We start from the raw sequence: 15,210 nt of genomic DNA, 5'->3' as shown, positions 1-15,210 counted from the left end.
TGCCTTATAGAAATCACCAGGTAAGTTGATATTAGGGTCAACTAGTTCACTCATAAGGTCAATGAAAGAGTCCATGGCTACTTGAGAAATATTCCAATCAGATTTGATACTTAGTAATTTAACTGCAACAGACAGCTCAGAGTGCGGACTTCCTTCATGTAGTGGACGACTAGCTTCCTCTAACTGTTCATAAAAATATTTTGTGTCATCATAAGGAGTTTGTTCAACATTTTCATTGGGCTCACCCCCGAAGTGCATCCCAAAAGCATCTGCAACCATATCCTGAATTCTAGAATCAAGATTTGTATTCTTACCGACCTACTACTTTCACCAACAACCATGTTATGAAATATCCCACGGATACCATCGATCTCTCCATGATTAGTCCACACAAAGTAATTCTCTATAAACCCCTTCCAATAAAGATGAAGCTTAACTTCCTCCGATTTTTTAAACTTCATACAATCGCACCTGACACAAGGGCACCTAATTACTCCTTCACTTTGGTATGGTGGAAGTGACATTGCATGTCTAATAAAGTCATCAATCCCTTCTACAAAATCCTCCCGCAATCCCCGCCGATTAGGATAATTCCTATTGTACATCCAAGTACGATGTTCTATCTATACAAATAAAACAAGAACAAAATAATTTATTCTATAATTATAAATTAATTATATCTTTTTTAGTTAATTCAAGATAATAATTAGCTCCTAATTATACCAATTTATATCCTAAAAGTTCAATTCATATCCAAAAGGTCCAATTCATATCTTAAAAGTTCAATTCATATCCTAAAAGTTCAATTCATAAGAAAAACTAAAATTTCAATTCATATCCTACGAGTTTAAATATAAACTAACTAAACTAAAGAAATTCAACCCATACCCTAAAAGTTCGATTCATAAGAACAAATTAATTTATTCTACAATTATAAATTAATTATATCTTTTTTATTTAATTCAAAATAATTATTTTTTCCTAATTACACAAATTTATATCCTAAAAGTTCAATTCATATCCAAAAGGCCCAATTCATATCTTAAAAGTTTAATTCATATCCTAAAAGTTCAATTCACAAGAACAAATCCTAAAAACTAAAATTTCAATTCATATCCTACGAGTTTAAACATAAACTAACTAAACTAAAGAAATTCAACCCATACCCTAAAAGTTCGATTCACAAGAACAAATCGTAAACCTTAGATTCTAACTAAACTATTCAAGACAATACAAAGTTAATAATTCAATTCTAACTAAACTATTCAAGACAATAGAAACTCAAAATTGAAACACTCATCAATTAAAACTAATTCATAACTAATTGACTAATTAACAAAACTAATTAAAACAAGACCTACACCCTAATCCTCAATAAAATGCAATGTTCAAATAATAGAAACACTAATCAATTGAAACTAATTCATAACTAATTAACAAAACCTAGAAATAATAAATAAATGGGTTGTAATTCAAACCTAGAATTTTTAGGAGATGGAGAAGGAGAGGGGCGGCAGTGGCGACGACGACGGCGAGGGCTGGGCGGTGGCGACGCGGGGTGGGGAATGGAATTTATGTGAGGGAAATAGAGAAGGAGAGGGGAAGGTTTTGAGTGAGGGAAATAGAGAAGGAGAGGGGAAAATAAGAGAGAAATGGGGGTTTCCCCATTTTTCAATTCTGATTTCAGAATTACCGACCAAAGTTGGTCGGTACATTAAGTGTTGACCGTTTGACCAAAAACCAACCAACTTTGGTCGGTTTTTTAAAAATAAAAAAAAATCTTTTTTGTGTTTTTTTTCTTAAAATATTATAAACTATAAAAAAAATATTATTAACTACAAGCATTTATATTATTTAACTATGCAATTATTATAAATAATTATAAACTATAAGTATAATCTTTATAAATAATTATATTAACTATTTAATTTTAATAAATTATAATAGCATCTATCTAAGTAAATTTTCTAAGTTATAATTAAGTATGTGAGTAATTTCTCACACACACACATACACTATATTGTAATTGATGCTAATAACTTCTTTTTTCATTCGTTCATCACTAATAATACATGACATAGATTAATCGATATATAGGTCGAGACGTTTTGATGAATCATCGATTAATATTCATCGATACATCTAAGTAAGTTATAAGTCGATGAATCAATTTACAAATAGATATATTTGATGATAAAGTATGTATACTAATTAGTATCTTCCCAAGTCTATCCCTAAAAGAACCAGACCCTGTGGTCCTAGCGCTTCGTGTTCTTATATATATACGGCTATACCTATACCTATATATATATATATACATATACACACACATACAAACACACTTCACTGTAATACTTTAACTAAATATATAGCTTGTTATAGTATATGTTAGTGTGTATATCTATAGCTTGTTAAAGTTTGACCATGTTTGACCTATTAATTTAACTCGTTTACTTAATACTAATAGCTTCTTTCGTTTATTTAATTTGTGATCCATATATATATATATATATATATATATATATATATATGTCAAAGATGTTTAGTATTAATTCTTTTATTTTTCATTCATTCATCACTATTAATGCATGGCATAGCTAGATTAATCGATATAGGTCGAGATGTTTTGTTTTTACTATTAGTCGATATAGGTCAAACATTTTATTTTTAATATTCATCGATGCATCTAAGTAAGTTATAAGTCGATGAATCAATTTACAAATAGCATGTTATAAAGTAATTCGAAAGTTTGACCAATGTTGACGTAATAACCAACCAACTTTGGTCGGTTATTTTGCAGAAAATAACAATTACCGACCAAAGTTGGTCGGTAAATGCTTCTCCTACATTAACCGACCAACGTTGATCGGTAATTTTAAATATAAATTCTTAAATATTATAAAACATATTAAATAATAAAATAATTATTAAAATTTAAAAAATTGAATCCAGATTACCGACCAACGTTGGTCGGTAATCCAAAATTTTCTTGTCTGACCAGCTGGGTCAATTCGTTGACCAATTTACCGACCAACGTTGGTCGGTATTTAGTTTTTAAAAAAATATAATTTTTGTTTTCCAGTTTCCGTCCAAGCTAGACGGTTTTTGGTCGCTTTTTTTGACCGACCAATGTTGGTCGGAAATACTTGGTCGGTTTTTAGCAGATTTTTAGTAGTGACAATTTTGTTTCGCAGAAAAATAATTTCTTCAAAAAGTTTTACGAAGCGGGTTTAACTGAACCCGCTTGAACCAACGTGGATTCGCCCCTGTTAGAGGTCTTGGAGGATCGTAACCCACATATGCAGCAATACAGTGGTGGAGCCACATGCACCCTAGGGGTGTCAACCGACACCCCTTCGTCAAAAAATTACAGTGTTTAACTCGATAATGTAAAATATGTATATATATACTACATAATGACACTCCTTCACTTCTTGGTAAATTTATTTGTTCATGTTTTGACCCCCCTTAATGAAAATTCTGACTCCGCCACTGCAGCAATATACGTGCAAACATCTACCTCCTTTTCAATAGAAAAAAATAATCAAACCAACTCGAGTGATTAATTTCAGAAATCTTATTGGTTGGCAAATAAGAGATGGGCAACCACTGTCCAAAATTTCCTTTATAAATATCTCCTATTAAGTGAATTTAAACTGGGAATGAATATATGTTTTTCGGTCGGTTACATGACTTCGATTGCTATATATATTCTCATGACCGAATTAACCATGACATGGTCATTGTCCCGATGAGAGGCGGATTTAGAATTTCTAGTACATGCATGGGTGCATTATTTTTAAAAACAAATGGGGAAAAATGTAATTAGTAGGAATTGCTCATTATACCTCTTAGTAAATAACTCAACCTTAAACCAAGTGAACAATTCAATCTTTTTAAAACATGAATGTCAACAGTTAATCTTTTTAAACATGAATGTTTAGGCTAATTCCTAACTAATTTAGAATGCCCAATCCTTAAGTGTAATATCTTTAATTCTCAATCTTTCTAGGTTGTGTCTACTCATGCTACGGTTAATTTTTGAACTAGTCCAAAATCTTCTAAATAACAGGCAATCGTATCTTTTTTTCATTGTACTATTCAATTTTCTTTACCCTGCATATAAGTTGAAACTTAATAGCATTACTGTCCATAAATTTTTTTTTTGGAATTTAGATTTCTAATGCCCAATGGGATCCCATAAATACAAAAATTGAGATTAAAGAAATTCACCGGAAAACAAAAAAAGAATCAAAGTAAGGGAAAATTGACCTCTTTACGTCGAAGGATACTTTCACTGAAAGCTGCTATATAGGTTCAATTCTCCTTCCTTTTGATTATAAATCTTACTGCGAAAAGCTTATATTTTCCTCACTTTTGCTTGTCAATTTATTGCCGTCCAATTTTGTTTTAGTAACTACTCCCTTTTGCTTCTTTAAGTTTGAAGTTGTTTCTCCCAATCCCTAACTCCCTGTAATGCCTTAATATGGTGGGCCTCAGCCCATGTAATTCTTTTTTTTTTGTCTTTTTATTTATTTATTTATTATGCTAAAGACTTAAATATTCTAACTTACGTATGGAGTATTACATTCTCCCCACCTTATAAAATTCGATCCCCGAATTTAACTCAAGTACGTACCTGTAGACTGAAACAAATGGGGGTACTTGACTCGCATAACATCTTCTATTTCCCAAGTAGCTTCTTCAACTGTATGATTTTGCCATAAGACTTTTACGAACTCAATTTCTTTTGACCGTATCTCACTTACTTGCCTATCAACAATAGCCATCGGTTCCTCTTCGTAAGATAACTTCTCATCAAGCGGTATAGCATGTGCTTCAAGCACCTGAGATGAGTCTGATATATATTTCCTTAGCATTGAGACATGAAACAATGGATGAATAAAGGACAACTCAGGCGGAAGTGCCAAATGATAAGCCACGGCTCTCACTCAGTCTAGTATCTCATACGGTCCTATAAACCTGGGGCTCAACTTGCCTCTTTTCCCAAACCGCATCACATTTTTCATAGGGGAGACTTGTAGGAACACTTTGTCCCCGATTGTGAATACTAAATCTCTTCTTCTCTTATTAGCATAATACTTTTGTCTACTTTGAGCTGTAAGCAATCTCTGTCCGATTAACTGGACCTTGTCCATAGCTTCTTGTACTAGGTCGGGTCCCAATAATTTAGTCTCACCAGCTTCAAACCATGCGATAGGAGAACGGCATCTTCTACCATACAATGCTTTGTACGTGCCATTTGAATACTGGGCTAGAAGCTATTGTTGTAAGCAAATTCAGCTAAAGGTAGATAAGCGTACCAACTACCTCCAAACTCAAGAATGCAAGCTCTCAACATATCCTCCAAGATCTGTATAGTACGTTCAGACTGCCCATCTGTCTGTGGATGAAATGCAGTACTAAGATCTACTCGTGTACCCAATACTTCTTGAAAAAATTTCCAAAAGTGTGAGGTAAATTGTGATCCTCTATCAGAGATGATGGATATTGGAACTCCGTGAAGTCGAACAATTTCGTTCATAAATATTTGTGCATACCTCACTCCACCATATGTAGTCTTCACTAGCAAAAAGTATGATGATTTCGTCAGTCGATCTACAATCACCCATACAGAGTCATAACCTCTAAGGGTTCGTGGTAGCCCGGTGACAAAATCCATAATAATTCTTTCCCATTTCCACTCTGGAATCTCAATTTGTTGTAACAGTCCTGCGGGTCACTGATGCTCAGCCTTGACCTGCTGACAAGTCAAACAACTAGAAACAAAGTTAGCAACATCTTTCTTCATACCTTCCCACCAACAAAATTTCTTCAGGTCATGGTACATTTTTGTGGATCCATGATGTATAGTGTATTTAGAGTTGTGGGCTTCTTTAAGAATAGCATGTCTCAATCCATCTGCGCCTGCTATACATAGCCTGTCACCCATTCAAAGCACACCATCACTTTCAACAATCATATCCTTGCTTTTACCATCTAAGGCCCCATCTCTGTATTTGCATAATTGCCCATCCTCATATTGGGTGGCCTTAATGTGCTCAACTAATGAAGACTTAGCTTGAGCACAAACCAACAATGCCTCTGAATTTTCGACACTAAATCTGATAGTTGTATCTTCCAGTTTCTGAATATCTTTGGCCAAAAGTCTCTTTGCAGGAGCTATATGTGCCAAACTCCCCATAGATTTTTTGCTCAATGCATCAGCCACCATATTGTCTTTTCCAGTATGATACAAAATAGAACAATCATAGTCTTTGAGTAGTTCCATCCACCGATGCTGCCGAAGATTCAGATCTCTCTGCTGAAAGATATACTTCAGACTTTTATGGTCAGTATAAATCTCACAAGTTTCGCCGTATAGATAATGCCTCCAAATTTTTAGAGCAAATACCACTGCATCTATCTCCAAATCATGTGTAGGATAGTTTTGCTCGTGCTTTTTCAATTGTCTCGAAGCATAAGCTATAACACGACCATTTTGCATGAGAACACATCCTAATCCCACCATCGAGGCATCACATAATACTGTAAATCCTCCAGAACATGATGGTATGGCTAATATTGGTGCAATTGTCAAATATGTTTTGCGTTTTTGAAAGCTCTGCTCGCATTCCTCCGTCCACTAAAACTTTGTATTTTTTTGTGTTAGCTTAGTCAGTGGCGCTGTTATTCTAGAGAAATCCTGCACAAAATGCCTGTAATAGCCTGCTAAGCCTAAAAAGTTGCGAATCTCTGTAGGAGAAGTAGGTCTGGGCCATTTCTGCACATCTTCGGTCTTCTTAGGATCTACCATAATTTCATCTTTGGATACAACATGCCCCAAAAATGATACTGAGTCTAGCCAAAATTCACACTTCTAGAACTTAGCATAAAGCCGATGTTCTCGCAATGTCTGCAACACAGTCCTGAGATGATTCTCGTGTTATTCTTGGCTACGAGAATATATCAGGATATCATCGATAAATACTATTACAAATCTATCCAGAAATGGCTTGAACACCCTATTCATTAAATCTATGAATGCAGCTGGAGCATTAGTCAGTCCGAAAGGCATCACAAGAAACTCATAGTGCTCCTATCGAGTTCTGAAAGCAGCCTTAGAAATATCTTTATCTTTGATTCTAAGTTGATGATAACCCGAACGGAGGTCAATATTTGAAAAGTGGGCAGCTCCTTGTAACTGATCAAACATGTCATCTATACGAGGCAAAGGATATTTATTGAGTATTGTTATCTTATTCAACTGCTTGTAGTCAAAGCACATTCTCAGGGATCCGTCTTTCTTCTTTACGAACAGTACTGGTGCACCCCGTGGTGATACACTAGGTCTAATAAAATCCTTATCTAACAAATCATGTAACTGTTTCTTTAGCTCCCTCAACTCTGCTGGTGCCATTCGATATGGGGGTATCGATATGGGTTGTGTGTCAGTTAGAAAATCAATACCAAAGTCTATTTCTCGTACTAGAGGCAATCCTAGTAAATCCTCAGGAAATACATCAAAATATTCTCTTACTACTGGTACATTTTCTATACTAATTATTTCCTTTCTTGTGTCATTTACAATAGCTAAGAGACCCAAGCAACCTTTCTTCAGAAGTCACTAAGCTTTCATAAAAGATACAACTTTGCAAGTCTCTGGAACCTGACCCCCTTTTAGAATAAAACTGGGTTCGTTTGGTATCTCAAACTTAACTATCTTTGCATGACAATCGACGATAGCATATCAAGAAGATAAATAATCCATTCCCATCAGCATGTCAAAGTCAATCATATCAAGTGCAATAAGATCAACTAGAGTATCTCTACCCTCAACCCGAATCTGACAAGCACGATACACGTATTCAGCTAATAGAGACTCTCCAACAGGAGTAGCAACTAGAAAAGGGTCATTCTATAACTCAGGTTGTCTACTAAACCTCAAAGCAAAGTACGAGGCCACATAGGAGTGAGTAGATCCCGGATCAATCAACGCAAGCGTAATGAATGCAATATATGATAAATACGTCAATAAAATCTTTCGGACTGTCATAAGACCATTATGCCTTTGATTAATATCATGAAATAAACTTTATCAACTTACGTATTTTCTGAGACCCATGAACAGATGATAGAATAATATGACACATGGGGAATCAAGAACATAAGCATTTCTAGTATTTCTATGAATAGAGTCATGTATAGAAATTGTGCATTTGCTTGTTTTGTTTGTGTCGTATAGATCATGCCAAAAAAAGAAGGGATAGCATTAACATACCTGAATCGATTCTCTTGACAATCCCTCCAACATACATTGATTGCAACAAAATATATAACGGTGGATCGAAGTAGGGAAAAATCCGTATGATATTCTTGAGAAAGATTGTACCGTGATCTCTTAGAATAGCAAAATCCCATTGCGATTATACAGTATAACTTTGTTGCAAATTTCTTAGAATTACAGATACGTATTGAAACTCCATTTATTTGCCTTCAGTCCATATAGAAATGCAAATCTCTTCAAATTGCAAATGTAAACAGACAGAAAGAATACATGTAACCACATCATTCGAGACCCGAGTATCCTGTCTAGTAAATGCAAAAACTCTCACCTGACCTCTACCAGCATTCCCTTGTCCTTGAGTCATAGTAGCACGGTCCCCAACACCTCGGCCTTTATTTTCTGTACCTGTAGCACCTGGAGTATTACGAGTAGTCTGAGTAGGTGTATCTGACTGAATAGAAGCCTGATTGAAATTCCTCGGAGGTTGGGGGCAATCCCTCAAGTGATGTCCCAACTAGCCACACCGAAAGCACCCTCCAGTTATAACACGACACTGGCCCAAATGTGATCTACCACAGGTCTGGCAGACTGGAGTAGTGGCGTATATCTGCCTAGAATTATGATGTCCAGATGCTGACGGTCCCCTAGTGCCTTGTCTGTAATGTGGTATGTATGTGGACTGTGAAGACAAATGTGTCCCTGTCTGAGAACCCTGTTGTTGTTGTCCCTGATTTCCCGCTCTTCGATTTTCACTGAAACTGCCACTGAAAGACCATCCTGTCTTGGCCTTCTTACGTAAATCACTAGTTACACGCTTATCACGTCCCTTGTTTTCAATCTTTCTAGCAAGGTCGACTACAACAGAGTAGGATAAGGTCTTCATCTATGGGGATACTGTAGTGTATGGACGACCAACCAATCCATCAACAAACTTCTGAACTCGAGCTTCTTCGGTAGGCACTAAGTAAAAAGCATATCTAGCCAGCTTACAAAACTTGGTGTTATATGTTGACACATCTATATCTGGAGTCTGAACCAATCTCTCAAAGTCTCTAGCATATTTTTGCATCAGGTTGTCTGGAAGAAAATGATCCATGAACAACTTACTAAACTCATCCCATGTCAGTGGTGCTGCTCCTGTTGGCCTTCTTAGCAATATAGTTTCATACCATGTGTTGGCCATATCCTCTAGTTTGTATGCTGCGAGCTCCATGGTTCTCTCACTAGAACATCCTAGAGCACGTAATGCCTTGAGTGTCCCATCCAAGAAACTTTGAGGATCTGCTGAATTATCAGAATCTGTGAATTTTGGTGATTTCAATTTTAGGAACTCTTGTAGGGATACTTCCTTATTCCCGAAAGTCTGAGTCTGTGTAGGTGCTTGTGACTGTAAAGTAGGTTGATGAGCTGAACTTCCACCCTGAGTAGGCACCAATGCCTCTAACACATTCAATAACCTTGCCACTACGTCTGCAGGTAAGGCAACCGTATCTACAACAGTTGGCACTGGTGGTGGAGTGTCCTGAACTCCCTACCCTTGCACTTGATCTGGCATAGCAGCTTGGGGTTGACCCATTTTCCCAACTTCAGGTTGAGGAGTAGTCTGTCTTCTAGTTTGATGAAGCCCAACTTGACCGCCACCCCGGGTAGTACCACGTCCAGCAGATGAGGGTGTGCGTGTCCTAGCCATCTGCGAAAGACATACTCCAAAGTCAATCTCAAGTTATCTTAACACACGATCAAAGAATGAAAGAAGGGAAAACATTCCTAGATGTTCATTAGCCTCAAGATCATAAGTATGGGCGCCTACATACCCATAAGCAAGACTCTACTAAACATTGCTCCATGACTCAGGACTTAAAGGCTAAGCTCTGATACTAACTTTGTCACGTCCCAATTTAGGATCATGACCGGCACTTAGGAGCAAGTGCCCCCAAGTGAGCCTCACCGGTATTTTACAAAAAAACGGACAGAGTTTTCCCTATTTTGGGGCTATCCAAAAAGTTTCCTGTCTCATAAACAAGTAACAACCAACCAATATTCACCTTAATCAGTCACAATCTTCATCAACTAACCACAAATGGGTTTCCACCAATATTACCCACCTCCTCAACATAATAAAACCAAAACCAACTCTAAAAATACGGAAAAAGTATAATACTAGTAAGTAGTCCGTATCAACAAATAAATACTCACGACACTAAAAGAATGACTATGGAATGACTTTAAGAGTTCAAAGAAAAAATCATAACAATAATTAAAATCTCCGCCCACGCGAACAAGTGCGAGGCTTACCAAGAACTATCAACCTGTGTGCTCTAATTAACGAAATCCCCGCCCGCGTCAACTGCTATCTCTGTAAAAAATAAATTAGCGGGGAATGAGTCGCTAGCTCAGTGAGCAATAACACTTAACAACAACCGTTTTTATTGGGGACAAGTCAGAAATCATGCTAGTATATTAAACAAAAAAAATCATAAAAATGCCCTTTCAAAAATAATAAACAATAATCAGTCTCATCATATTTTTCATATAATATAAATCAACTGACAATTCGGTAATAAGCTTGGTAAATATTATGTAATATCAATATTCATGTTTGGGAGGTTTCAATGAACGAATCATATAATCGGTATAAATGTGGACTTCTTCGCAAGAAGTCAAATATAACGGTAGACCCTACTCGAGGGAAATTAGTAACGGTATGCTAGTTCTACCTTCCCACTAGTGAGGGTTGTAACGGTAATCGGTAATTACAAGGTGCACCAGGTCTAACGAATCCGTCCGTTAGCTACAGGATCCTTCAATGTCTACTCCCATTTATACTTCTCTCTGTAATCCGTATATGCTCGTAGAAAATATTTTAAAATAATATAGGGTATTTCGGTTATTATCAAATCATATAATTTCATTTCGAGTACAGTAAATTCAAGTAACGGTAAAAGAGATCTAGTGACAACAAAAATATTTTAAACAATGGTAATCATCTCAAATAACTATTTCGGTATCATATCTAGTAAAAAACTTGTCCAGCATGCAACGCAAAATAATCGGTAACATATTCATTTTAAAAATCAAGTGTAAATCATGCAAGTTATAAAAACACAAATTGCGGTAAGATTACTACTCACAGTACTTGTGCCGAAATATTAAATGCTTCACCTCGAGCAATTCATACAACTTCCTCCAATCAATCTATAATTACATAATATCGATCTCATGTTAATTTTCTTGTTTAGGCTAATTCCTAGTTAATTTAGAATGCCCAACCCTCAAGGTCATATCTTTAATTCTCAATCTTTCAAGATTGTGTCTAGTGTCTACCCATGCTACGGTTAATTTTTGAACTAGTCCAAAATCATCTAAATAACAAGCAATCATATCTTTTTTTCATTATACTATTCAATCTTCTTTACCCTGTATATAAGTTGAAACTTAATAGCATTATTGTCCATAATTTGTTTTTTTTGGAATTTAGATTTCTAATGCCCAATGAAATACCATAAACACAAAAATTGAGATTAAAGAAATTCACCAGAAAATAAAAAAAGAATCAAAGAAAGGGAAAATTGACCTCTTTACGTCGAAGGATACTTTCACTGAAAGCTGCTATATAGGTTCAATTCTCCTTCCTTTTAAATGTAAATCTTACTTCCAAAAGCTTATATTTTCCTCACTTTTGTTTGTCAATTTATTGCCGTCCAATTTTGTTTCAGTAACTACTCCCTTTTGTTTCTTTAAGTTTGAAGTTGTTTCTCCCGATCCCTAACTTCCCATAATGCCTTAATATGGTGGGCCTCATCCCATGTAATTCTTTTTATTTTTTTGTCTCCTTATTTATTTATCAAATTTGCAACTTGCACAACTTGTAAGCCTTCCATTCAACTTGTTTTCTTTATTTTTTTACTTAAATAGGTCCCACAAATTTCCCCACTAATTTTGATTATTCTTCTTAATTCCAAATCTTGATCTCAATCTCTGAAAATCTTCAAACTTCAGAGGCTTTGTGAAGATATCTACAACTTGATCATGAGACTTCATATATTTGAGCTCAACTATTCCTTCTTGATAATGCATTCTCTGATGAAATGGTACCTTGTGTCTATATGCTTGTTTCGATCATGATACACAGGATTTTTCGCGAGTGCCTGTGCAGATTTTTTGTCAATACAAATCTCTGTAGCTTCAATTTGTGGTAAATTGAGTTCCTTCAACAATATTGTCGACCAAATAGCATGACACGTACATGATGTTGCTGCAACATATTCAACATCATGAGTCGAGAGAGTAACTATGGACTGTTTATTTGAACTCCAAGAAATAACAGAATCACCCAAGAAAAATACAAAATCGATTGTGTTTTTTCTATCATCAATATCTCCTGCATAATCACTATCACAATATCCCATAAGGTTGAAAACGTTAGAAGAAGAATAAAATAGCCCAAAATCAAATGTATCTTTTATGTAACGAAGAATTCTTCTAGCGACTTTTAAATGAGTGGAGGTAGGAGCTTCTATGAAGTGATTTACTACTCCAACCGCAAAGAGTATATCTGGCCCGGTACAAGTCAAGTACCTCAAACTTCCCACGAGACCTTTGAAAAATGTAAGATTCACTTTTTCTCCTTCATCAAACTTGGACAATTTTGTCCTACTCTCCATCGTTGTGTTCATGAGGTTGCAATCGATCATGTTAAGCTTCTTTAATATCTCTTTTTGTATAGTTTTCTTGAGAGATAAAAATTTCATCCTCTATATGCTTCACTTTTAGGCCCAAGTAGCATGACATAAGCCCTACATCTGTCATATCGAACTCACTTTTCTGCTTCTTGGCCCACCTCGGCTAATGACGACTTGAGAATTCTTCCTTCTAGGTAATCTTATTGTTGAAACCTAATTTTTTTGTTGTGGTATATGCTGTTTGGATTGAGAAAAATAAAAAGATTTTTCAAAGATTGGAGAAGATTGAAGAGGCACTGGTTTATCGGATAAAACTCAACTTGTATCTTCGAGTCGGGACTAGTAGTAGACTATTGGAATATATTGTTGGAATTCCAGCAGGAAGTTCATACACAGGTGCTCCAATCTCTAGTATATTATGTTGGAACTTTCAGTGTGCTGAAGTTCTAACATAATATCTTGGAAGTTCATAGACAGGTGCTCCGATCTCCAGTATATTATGCTGGAACTTTTCGTGTTGTAGCAAAATAATGGCTATTTTAAAATGACTTTGCAAACGCTGGCTATTTTTTAATTATCAGTCCGAAAACTGGCAACCCCGTGCTATTTTAACATTTATAATATGTCAAAAATGTAAATGTTAGACCTTGATAACATTCACGCCTTACCCGGATAACCATTATTTATATAGTATTATATTCTTGTTGCAGATACTATGAATAGTAACGAGACAACTAGGAAATGAGACGAGCAGTTTGAGCCATTAGGCCAGAGGCAGATCTAGGATTTGATTAATGCAACCTACAAGATTGAAAATTTAGTCGGTTCAATTCATTTGACTTAATTTGGTTCGGTTCGGTGCTTTGTAGTTAATTCAGTTCGATTTACAACTTTTTGATACATAAATAAATACATTATCATCAAATCGAATAAGTTTTGTCCAATTCGGTTTAATTCTCTCGATTCAAATTCTTTTGAATAATGTGACTTAAAAATATAAAATTAATTTTTTTTTACCAAATACACCCCATTCAATCTACTTATATCATACCATCATTCTAAAATATATTGAATTAAAGGAAAAAATAATAGTAGATGGATTAAAAATAAAAATTGATTAAAGTCACAGTCAAATAATTTTGAAAATCTAGAAAAAGAAAAAGAATAAGGAAGAAAATATATAATTTGATAAATAATAAAAATGAGTTGTATAAAGAGAGGATATAAAAGAGAGTAGACATAGAAACATAGGAAATTAAGATGAGGTACACAAAATAAAGAAAGGGGAATAAAGTTAAATAAATTGACTTAGATATATATTGTAGTGTCACGTCCTTAGTAATTAACTAAGTACACGTGCGGCACTTGACAATTTGCTCACGTTCTTGTTATGCCAAGTTAGACTTACTACACTCAAGATCGCTAAGAGAATGGTAGAAAGAACACAAAAGAATTGTTAATGGAAGCTTTATATTAGAGAGAACTTGAATTGTTTGCTTGATGAATTACAAATGAATGGCCTCCTTTATATACTAGTCTCCTAGGGGCTAGTGTGCAAATATTAATTGTTACACAAGTCCTTAATATTTACAAGATAAGGGCTTTCTCTAGAATTCTCTACAAGCCTAGAAGATTCCAAGGACTTTCCTAGCAAATCCATAAACATCTAGAATCTTCCAAAGGAAATGTCCATACTTCTCTAGAATCTTCTCACAAATGCAAGCATTCCTCCTATGTAAGCTTCCACATGGCATTAATATATGCCAAATGGTGCTTATGTGGCATGATGACATGGCGGGTCATCACACTCTCCCCCACCTAATGTTGCGACGACCGCGGCGCAATGTTGCTGCATAAACTCTCGGATCTTATCTTTGAATTGCCATAAATCTTCATAACGTTCCCATGTGGCCTCCTCCGGTGATTGCCCCTTCCAATGGACGAGGAACATTGCGGTGGCTTTTTGCCCTTGTTTTCGCCTGGCCTGGTAATCAATAATAGCCTCAATCTCCCGGTCATGCGAGACGGTGATAGTAATAGGCGCTCGACTTGATTGGCCCCTACTTGGATCATCATTGTCTTCATGATAGGGCTTAAATATGCTGGCATGGAAGACAGGGTAGATCTTAAGATATGATGGCATGTCAAGCTTGTATGAGATCTTGCCTACCTTGGCGACTATCTTAAATGGCCCCTCATACTTGCGAATCAGATTCTGATACATGCCTCGTAGTGCCTTAA

At 35.6% G+C, this 15,210-nt stretch overlaps 3 protein-coding genes and 1 long non-coding RNA gene across 4 annotated transcripts; all 4 read right to left on the bottom strand.

The window, feature by feature from the left end:
• Positions 1-5,993: 5,993 nt before the first annotated feature.
• On the bottom strand, positions 5,994-9,170 carry LOC138896337 (uncharacterized). The gene is made up of 6 exons (XM_070181137.1): positions 8,877-9,170; positions 8,616-8,801; positions 7,509-7,615; positions 6,981-7,079; positions 6,095-6,563; positions 5,994-6,014 (listed from the first exon to the last, which is right to left on the bottom strand). The coding sequence occupies exons 1-6, from the start codon at positions 9,168-9,170 to the stop codon at positions 5,994-5,996; spliced, it is 1,176 nt and encodes a 391-aa protein (XP_070037238.1).
• LOC138896336 (uncharacterized) lies at positions 9,171-9,500 on the bottom strand. Its single transcript, XM_070181136.1, has one exon. The coding sequence runs from the start codon at positions 9,498-9,500 to the stop codon at positions 9,171-9,173; it is 330 nt and encodes a 109-aa protein (XP_070037237.1).
• A 93-nt stretch (positions 9,501-9,593) lies between these two features.
• On the bottom strand, positions 9,594-10,630 carry LOC138895041 (uncharacterized). Its single transcript, XR_011409253.1, has 2 exons — positions 10,583-10,630; positions 9,594-9,977 (listed from the first exon to the last, which is right to left on the bottom strand). It is a non-coding gene; the product is annotated as an uncharacterized lncRNA (long non-coding RNA).
• A 1,712-nt stretch (positions 10,631-12,342) lies between these two features.
• LOC117277455 (secreted RxLR effector protein 161-like) lies at positions 12,343-12,951 on the bottom strand. The gene has a single exon (XM_033656883.1). The coding sequence runs from the start codon at positions 12,949-12,951 to the stop codon at positions 12,343-12,345; it is 609 nt and encodes a 202-aa protein (XP_033512774.1).
• Positions 12,952-15,210: the final 2,259 nt, after the last annotated feature.

The sequence above is a fragment of the Nicotiana tomentosiformis genome, chromosome 7, assembly GCF_000390325.3.
Source record: "Nicotiana tomentosiformis chromosome 7, ASM39032v3, whole genome shotgun sequence".
NCBI classification, from domain to species: domain Eukaryota; kingdom Viridiplantae; phylum Streptophyta; class Magnoliopsida; order Solanales; family Solanaceae; genus Nicotiana; species Nicotiana tomentosiformis.
Note: the sequence above shows the minus strand (reverse complement) of the source record. Positions and strands in the feature narration are given on the sequence as shown.

Coding starts and splice junctions, on each gene's coding strand:
- LOC138896337 (XM_070181137.1), bottom strand. CDS start 9,170: ATGAAGACCTTATCCTACTCTGTTGTAGTCGACCTTGCTAGAAAGATT. Junction 7,616..8,615: donor GGAATGCTGGTAGAGGTCAG/GTGAGAGTTTTT, acceptor TGACTTCTGAAG/AAAGGTTGCTTGGGTCTCTT. Junction 6,564..6,980: donor TTTGTAATAGTATTTATCGA/TGATATCCTGAT, acceptor ACCATCATGTTC/TGGAGGATTTACAGTATTAT.
- LOC138896336 (XM_070181136.1), bottom strand. CDS start 9,500: ATGGAGCTCGCAGCATACAAACTAGAGGATATGGCCAACACATGGTAT.
- LOC117277455 (XM_033656883.1), bottom strand. CDS start 12,951: ATGGAGAGTAGGACAAAATTGTCCAAGTTTGATGAAGGAGAAAAAGTG.